The sequence below is a fragment of the Berghia stephanieae genome, chromosome 2 (genome assembly GCF_034508935.2).
Source record: "Berghia stephanieae isolate SIO BIC M18660-M18661 chromosome 2, UCSD_Bste_1.3, whole genome shotgun sequence".
NCBI lineage: Eukaryota > Metazoa > Mollusca > Gastropoda > Nudibranchia > Aeolidiidae > Berghia > Berghia stephanieae.
In genome coordinates this window covers 99,353,915-99,363,455 of record NC_088361.1, presented here as the reverse complement: position 1 = coordinate 99,363,455, position 9,541 = coordinate 99,353,915, and the positions used below count along the sequence as shown (strand labels likewise).

Genomic DNA, 9,541 nt, shown 5'->3' with positions numbered 1-9,541 from the left:
TTCGACATAATACCAGATTGGCAGGGTGGGTCACGTATGCCAATCTAGGGCATGAACCGATCCGTTGCTGGACCAACGCTTTGCCCTAATTAATCGTAACGTGCTGTTACTATAAGAAGCTTACCGGAAACGGAAATAGCTAAATTAATAAAACCTACGCCAAGTGTGGAGAGACCATTGTAATCAATTACAGCGGTCATACATTTGCATAATACTGTATTATATTGATGTAGTACAAGTGGGGGTCAGGAAGTCACATTATTCTAGAACATAATGCCGAACGAATCACTAAATAATAATAATAAAAAAATAAATAAAAAAAAAAAATAAACACAATTTGTTTTGTTTGGTTTCAAGCTACACTTAATTAAAGAATATCAATTCTTTTTTCTTCAAGAGCCCTCGCCCCCATACACTTTGCATCCCTCCCACCCTTCCCACTTATAATATGTAAAATATAAATATTAATTAAGTATGCGTACTCTCAAAAAATCATCTAAATTAAATTTAAAATTCAATAAATAGATAGATAAATAAATAAATAATAGCCAAAGAATATTTCCATATTTATGGCGCTACCGCTCAATTTCACTTTTCATTCTTTCCTTGGAATTTGGCATTGCAAATGCCACTGGCATCCCTGGGTGGTGATTATGTCGGCGACGTCTGTCCCATTTATTACAAAGAATGAGAGGATGGTGATGGAATTGTTATTTCAGGTATCTGATTATGTTCAAAATTTTAAAAGGAAGGAACAATCTTAGAAATCATTTTTAACACTTACCAAACTTTCAGGGGATTTCTTTTTGTTTTGAGACAGAGGGATAGACTAATACAAATTAAAGATTTATATTACAATTAAAAACAGTCAAAGGCAGAGTCTCAAACTAAATAAGATGTCTATTTACATCCCTTTCATGATTTGACGTGCCAATACCTTAAGATTATTTTGTCTCCTAACAAAATGTAAAAACAAAACAAAACAAAAAAAAACAACAAAAAATAAAACCCTACCTCCCCCCCTTCCAAAAAAAAAAAAACAACCCCGCAGTGAACACAATGAGCTGAATTTAACAACGAAAGAAAAAAATATATGGTAACATCTCAATTGAAAGTTTGTTTAAAACTCGCAACGAATAAAACAAGTCTATAATTTTAATCATCTTGGTTATCAAATGCTATCTGATGGGAAACTATTCACAAGGTAAAGAGAAGAATTGTTCTTTCTAAATATTCTAAAGATGCTTTTTATTGAACTGAAACGTATAATAATAATTAAAAAACCCAGAAATATTGAAATTAACACTAAAACATATTTATTTGTAGTACGGTCAGTTCTCTTCTACATTATTTTATGTGGATGTTGGAATATCATCAACAAAGAAATGGAAAGACAGTTGGAGGCCGCAAGATATGATGGTTTCGCAAAAAAAAATGTGACAGAAACTCGACTATAGAAAAAAAATATAATCAGCAAGAATAAGCTGCTGCTCTCTCCAGAGATATAAGAGAAAGACAATTGAATTTCAGTGGTTGCATATTTTTTTTAAAAGGCAGAAAAGAGGTCTCGTTGGGAGAAATTGATGAGAAAGAAACAGAGGCAGACAACAGACAAACTATGTCACGGGTCTCAGAACATCGACAGGAGAGATAAATGAAACAAGCATTGGCTTTCTGAGGACAGGGAGGATAGGAAAATCAAGTTTTCCACTGTCCGATACAAACCCGGCACCACTTGATGATGACGAACGACTTCGAACAAGTGTGAAGAATTCCGGCGTCCAAACCCAGACCGACGGAGTTACTCTTTTCATGGAACCGAGAAAAAAAAAAAAAACAACAACAAAAAACAAAAAAAAACGAAAAAGGAACGGCACATTAAGTGGTCTTAGAGGGAGCTTATGCGGGTTTTTAAAAAATAATTTTTTTAAAGGATTTTTTTTGTTTGTTTGATTTTTTGTTATAAATGTTATGACCTCTCTTCGCACTAGCATGTACAAAAGTGTGACGTCTAAAACTGGTTCAAATCTTCTTGGAAGTGTAAAACCACTCTGCCGGAGGACTGGACATATAACTTGTATAATTAATTGATCTTCTAAATGCAGAGTGATGACATCTTATTTTCTTGTCTAACTAAATGCTGGTCGTCAATAAAGATCGACCACCATCACTCTTTTATGTCCAGTATTCCTAAGAAGAATCCGCCTAAACATCCTGCCACAAAATATTCATGCCATGCACCGTATGATTCGATAAGTATGCTATTCATTATTAGTCCTCATAAGGACTGGTTAAAACATGAAAAAAAAAAATTCTCTATATTCATCCCATAGGAGAAATTTGTTTCTAGGGTCCATTCAAAGGGAAGACTGGAATAACCCAGGCGTCAGCCGCAATGTAGCGCCGCGTTTGAGTTAAGGCGAGGTGACTTGCTCAAGGCCACACAGCATGGTGGCGGGTGATCGAACTCGGTACCTTTCGGGTACGAAACAAAGACCGTATCGCTGAGCCACGCTGACCCCCCCCCCCCCCCCCCCAATACACACTTCCAAGGAAATCGGAACCGGAAGATTAGAAGGTATGACGTCACGACTTGTCTGTCTTATAAGCAGATACTTTCTTTCACACACAACATGAACGGCCCGTTACTCATCTACACGACACAAAGACAAGAAAAATACTCTTTTTTCCTCAAGTGTCATCGCCGCGAATCACTCTCGACTATCCTTTAAAACCCAATATTTTAATATCATTTTGTCTTCGTTAAGTTAGATTCGACTTCATCTTAACCCCTTCCTTACCAGCCATTTTTAGAATTTCCCCCGAAAATTCACACCCACCCAACACAAAATTAGACTTTTCTTACTCAAACAAAAAAGGAACAAGTGCATTCTATACATAATGTTGTTCAGCAAAATGAGCTCTACAACACAGTGTTTATTACTTATAGCTGTAATCAAAGCATTTCTTTATATTTTGTGATGTACAAGAGAAATCAGAACGAGAAAATTGTAGATTGCATCGTTACGAATGTGACAATTTGCCTATGGTTGGTAAGGAGAGGGTTAAATTAAAAGATTTGAAACCGTTATTTTTCTAGCAACAACACGTCGCGGGGTGATAATGTTATTATCTTGTAGACTCTAATAATTTGATAATCCTGAGAGGAAAATTGTGTCTGTGGTGTCTTCTGTCGTATTCTGACAAAAACTCCTTAATTCATTTTGGAAAAAAATAATTGAGATAGAGCAATTTCTACTAAACGTACTCAAAGCGCTTTACAAGCAGTCCCAAGCCGAAACACTTAACATGTTGGACGAGACATGCCGTTTGTAATGCATTATATATATATTTTTTTTTCTTTTCGACAACGAAAACATTGTTAACGGCCAGGCACTCATTTTAAGCCCGAGTACGGTGAGAAAATACGAGTATAGAGCTTTTTCCAATGACTCAACTTTATGCCATCCAAAGCAAGACTCAAGCCTAAGACCTCGGCTCGGAAGGTAGGCTAAGTGTTAGACCACAAAGCCGCTAGAGAACGTTCATGCTGTTTTTAAATACAACAAATGAGGAATATTGAATCAAATCTCATTATAATCAAAAAGTAGAAGGGTTGAACTCGTAATTAAAGTTTGGGAGGAAAAAAAGCTCACTGACCTTAATAAAAAGATTCATTTAAACGCAAATTTCAAACTCAAGAGTGAAATTGAATTTTAACCAGAGTACTGAGTTACTCTGAAAAGACACGTATTAAAAGATTTGTTCAGAAAACTCGTCCTTCAAATAAAGATCGATTTAAATGACCGGCATCTTGGTAAAAACTCTCAAACCTGATCATTTAAATCGATGGATATTTGAATGACGAGTTTTCTGGCCAAATTTTTAAATACATGTCTTTCCAGCGTGCGACAATTAATTTGTTAAAGACATCAGATTCATTCGGACTTCATGTTGACTATAATGACCTCAAACTTGCTAACAATTCTTAGACCCGTTAAAAATAATATTTGACGGGTTTAATATCAAAATATCGATAATAAATAATTAAGAAAAGAAAAAAAAACAACAAAACAACTCTGGCCAAAATGAAATAGAAATGCGTTTTGTCAATTGATAGCAGTTGGTGTAACAATATTAAGTTTTACAAGATGTAAAATTGATTTAAGCCCTGGGCTATACTATCGCACTCTGAAAAGACACGGTAAATAATAATTTGGCCAGAAAACTTGCCCTTAAAAAATCAATAGATTAAAATGACCATTGTCTTGTAAAAACAAACAAACTCTCAAACCCAGAAAAGAAGTCCCAGGACTAAGATGTTTTTTTTTTTCTTTCTTTTTTTTTTTAAATGATGGCAATTTTAATCGATTGATATTTATTGAAGGACGAGTTATTTTCTGGGCAATTTGTTTTTTTAAAAATGTGTTTTTTCAGATTACCGAGTATAGCCCATCCATTTATTTACCGCTCCCAGCCGCCGATGTCAGACACAAGAAGAGGCTAAGATTAAATTAAATACAAACAGACGGTCAAGACTCGATTAAATACATTATTAGGCAAGGAGAAATAAGATAAATCGAATGGGATGTGGAGTAGAGGTGACGTCAACAATTGTATTGTAATCATCATGATTGATCGTTGGCTGTCCGTTATCGTATGATAATATAATAACAAATTACAGTGTACGTCAAGGTATTGTGTTATAATGTAAATTCCCAAGCAGATGTTCCAATTGTCAGTTCGTTCCCAATACATACATCAAAACCAATATTTAAATAATCTACATCATCAGATAAATATTGTTTAAAAAAAAATATTGTGGAGAGTTTAGCTCGCGACACGAATAGACCAAATCAGCACCTGAAGGTTAAGTAAAGATGACATAATTGTATGTATTCGGTCGACAATGGAATAATTACAAAAACACGAACGTTTAACCATGAACTATACAGAACATTTCACTAGGTTCATCATGCTCAATGCGCGTCACACTTCACGCATTAAAAAAATGACACCTCCCCCACCCCGGTATAAATCAACTTTCAATATCGTGTAGTAAGGATCACTTGTTAGACGTCCTTTTTATACATTTGCAATCTTAACTTATCCGTGAATAAATCCAGGGACCCATTAATACTCGGATCGAGGAGGCTAATGTGAGTTGAGTCGAATACCATACCCAAGAACATGGCTGATGTCGTGGCCAAAGTTTTGTCATCCGTCATAGTCAATGTGAGTTGAGTCGAATACCATACCCAAGAACATGGCTGATGCCGTGGCCAAAGTTTTGTCACCCGTCATAGTCAATGTGAGTTGAGTCGAATACCATACCCAAGAACATGGCTGATGTCGTGGCCAAAGTTTTGTCATCCGTCATAGTCAATGTGAGTTGAGTCGAATACCATACCCAAGAACATGGCAGATGCCGTGGCCAAAGTTTTGTCACCCGTCATAGTCACTGACCAACAGCTTGCTTTTGTTATAATAAAATGAGACACCATACCACAAATCACTGACACTAGCATCCGACAGAAGTTGAAGACAAGTCAATTATCAGCTCGTGGAAGGCTGATTCTATTTGTCGTGTATTGTTCTACCTGTTTCCTTTGGCACTTGATGAGCCCAATAGCTCACTCGGTGGAGCACTCGCTTCACAAAAAAAAAAAAAGGACTGTTATTGATTTATGGAGCAGACGTCATTTTTTTCTGACTTACTGTCCGCCCAGTAATGATTGGCAGCTGGATCAGTTAGATATAACGTTACAAATACTCTGCAATGGACTAGCGTCATATCCGTATGGTAAAAAGTAAATGCTATCGAACATTTAACGCTATAGAAATCGCTTTGAACTTCGGTTTCACGTCTGAAGGACTACCTTTTTGTGCGGCTATGTGGTCTAGTGGTACGACACTCGCTTTCGGACCTGAAGGTCCTGGGTTCGAGCCTCGCTCGGCGCATAGGCCCTTACTCACTTTCTCTCACCATACTCAGGTGTAAAATGAGTACCTGGCCGATAACAGCGTTGTCTATGTCCGAAAAAAAATCGTCCTACATGTTAAGTGTTGCTGTTGGCCAGGAACACCATGTAAAGCGCTTTGAGCACGTTTAGTGGCTATTAGCCCTAAATAAATGCTCTAGTTTTTTTGTCTGGCACTATAATTAATATACATGAAAATATTTCGCTTTTTTTAACATATGATTTGTTCTCCTTCGTTAAAAAGAGACATTTCTGGCATTCAGTTACAGTTACCTTTCAACCAAAGATCATCCTTAAGGGCCTCGGCCAACATCCGGGCCCCTTCGTCTCCCATCATTGGGTTGTTGTTGATAGTGATTCGCCTGAGTCCCGCCATGCGATCCAGATCCGGCCTGCGGTACCTCAAGCTATCTCGCCAGGCCTCATTATGTCGCTGCATGCCTTGATGCTGGACGGAAGACAGGAATAGTACAATAATAATCATCAATAATGATTACGATTACAGTCAACGTATTCGGTCATTTGATGAAAATATATAACCGTATTGCAAGATAAATTTAAACATGAAATTACAGCATGTGTGTAAAAATAGAATTGTAATGCTTTGATGCATTGCGTTATTAAAAAAACAAACTCATAATATCCGCCAGTCGGTTATAGATAGTATGCGCTTGGCTAGGAAGCTCACAACATTGCCATCCGGAAGTATAACGGACCAACACACAAAACTATGTGTAACATGGAACGTTAAAAATGGCAGGCTAAAAACAATAAAAAAGACCTGAGTGAAGTCATTTTCGTTCTATCTATATTAAAAATATAAGCTAGCAACTTGAAACTCACAATTCACGGCTCCTGTATGATGCAGTATGGATTAGACAATGTATTAAAAACCAACATTTCTGTATCATTGAGAAATATTTTCATCTCAATCACAACTCAAAATTTGACACCACAATTATCTTTTACCTCCATCCCATGGTCTATATAAATAACCGCGGCGACGACACAATACTAAAATTGAAAAAAAAAAGTTTGTTAGAATACAGATAGAACGAAGTTGACGTAACTCAAGGTTTTTGTTATTGTTTTTTCTTTGCCATCTGTATTTATGAGTAATTCTCACAAAACGATATTAACCAGACTACAAACGTTCAAGGTCACAAAAAGTTTTCTTAGTTGGTCCCTTATATTTCCCGATGGCAATGACAAGCGCACAGCATCTATTGTTCTTACCTCAGCACTGCAACACCTCAGAACTTCACTCATTGATTTTAATAACTTATCTCCTATTGTGTTAATATTTTGTGAGAATTATCGTATCTTTCAATCTCTTGCACTGCATTCGTATCATTCAAACTATATCTCCGCCATTTAATATGTTTACTGCGTGTAATACAGTCTCACACGGATATTATTCTTTTCCACCTTTAATACTCACAAATATACACACCTAATATGCGTAACAAAAGCAAAATACGAAATACTAGACAGGTCTGGATAAAACTAAAATATTCTAATAAAAAAAACCCTAAAAAACTAGTGAGATGTTCCAGGGCGTGAAGCTAGCAACAAACATGGTGTGCAGATAAACCACTTTGGATCTGAAAGTTCATATATCCTAGCACCCAAGACTAATAACCAAGGACGACACGGCAGGCAACCCGCAACAACACCTCGAGTCTCTATGGAATAACGTCAAATCAAATCTCCCACCCAAAACGACCCAAGTTCCATTAAAATGGCGGTCCCAAAGGTCGAGAGTATCACGAAGTGTCCCTCAACACTGGAAATGAGATAGAAGGGGACCAATTTTCCGCCATTTTACACCCTCCCCCCTCTCCTCTTCCTAACAAACCAAAGGAGTTCCCTTATAATTCTACTTCAATGAAATAATAGCTCCATTATAGTCTTCCAGGTCAGAACCAGCGTAATAAGACACGATGCTTATTAATATTTTTTAAAAATGCATCTTGTAATAATTTGTCAGTTGTTTTTATTTTGGCTGTCAAGAAATAGTCGAAATTTTCCTCTCTGACGAAAATATAGGCAAGATTAAATAGTTCACAGTTTTACACTCATCGCTACAAAACGGGTTTTAAGTTTCAAGTCCTTCATAATTAACTGATCTTTATTTTCGTACGAATACAGCAGAATGTATATACAGTGAAGAATTTGCAGAAGGGTTAAAAAAAATTTCTTTCAGAAGAAAAAGTTAAATGACGGTTTGCGCCAAGTGTCAAAGCTTTCAGTCACTTGTTGGCGGCTTGGCCAAGACTCATCGAAGTAAACCCCACCAGTCCATTACACGCAGGCCTCCGAGGAATTGAGTCAACTCGGAAGCTCTCCAAGAAACCAATCGAATACTATTAATTCGGAGTCAACAACTAAATAAACTTTCAAGCTGTCATTGGAGGAAAACAATTGGAAATCTATCGTTAGGTTAGTAGGAACTTTGAGTTTCTTTCTTCTTTTTTTGAGAGGGGGGGGGGGGGATCTAATAAAACAAAATTGGACATATTAAGACATTGAAATCGCGTTGTTTAGATACAAACAACTGAATAATGGATAGCAACCAAATTTTTCGAGGCGCACTTTGTATGTAGAGGAGTGTGTTTAGGACTCATAGCTTTTCGCTTTTGTACAATTTTTGCGATTTGCGAAAAAACAAAACAAAACAACAAGCACTTGTCTGTTTTCCGCCCCTTTGCTTCACGACAAAATTGCGACCTATTTATGGTAGAAGTGATCCATACTTTCGACTACGACTTAGAATCGAGCTATACCAATTTCACCTTCGAATAAAGCAATGCCGATATTTTCATGATAATATAATTTCTTCTGTTATCAAGATAATGCTCGTTAAGATAACTTTTTCAAGATCAAGATACGGTTGAAGACAGCTTGTTTGAATCTATATTATTATCATCATAGCATGTGCTTGTTACTCGATATCCACAGACACCAAGACAACGGGAATTAATGGATAGGCACTAGTGACCAATTTCAATACAATCGACTGCTGTATAAACATATAAAATTAGTCACGGAAATACTGCAGGAAGTTTACTAAAGGCCTGTCTTTCTCTGGAAGAGATATATTTTTTTCCCTTTCATTTACTTGTCTCGAGCTCCCTTTCTTTCTTCCTACACCGCATCTCTTTCTATTTATCTTTGGGAATATGAAGTTCTTTAGATTGATATTTTATTTATTCTCCCTTTTATACTGCTAACAGCAAAAGAGCTGTCTCTGTTGAAAAAAAAATGTAATTACAGGGATCATGTCTCCTCCTGCATGTTAAGTGTTGTTGGTCTTGAACCCTTTGTAAAGCGCCTTGAGTCCATTGATAACATTTGTGGACAACTCAGTTTTCTCCTCCACAACAATGATGCGAGAAGAAATAATCTCACCAACAATCAGCAGTAGTACGTGAAGGCGATTTCGACATGGCAATTAGAATAACTCCGACCCCCCCCCCCCCCCCCCCCCCCCTTTCTCCCCTCGGAAGCCCTTTCCGTCACCTCCTTCTATAATTTAAGGTCATCATTGACCTCTACAA

At 36.9% G+C, this 9,541-nt stretch overlaps 1 protein-coding gene across 1 annotated transcript in view; it reads right to left on the bottom strand.

The window, feature by feature from the left end:
• LOC144966013 (centrosomal protein of 78 kDa-like) overlaps positions 1 to 9,541 on the bottom strand; it is a 142,682-nt gene that overhangs the window by 26,433 nt on the left and 106,708 nt on the right. Inside the window, exon 7 of the mRNA XM_078901991.1 lies at positions 6,255 to 6,429. Within this exon, the coding sequence (XP_078758117.1) occupies positions 6,255 to 6,429 (175 nt within the window). The remainder of the gene's footprint in view (positions 1 to 6,254; positions 6,430 to 9,541) is intronic.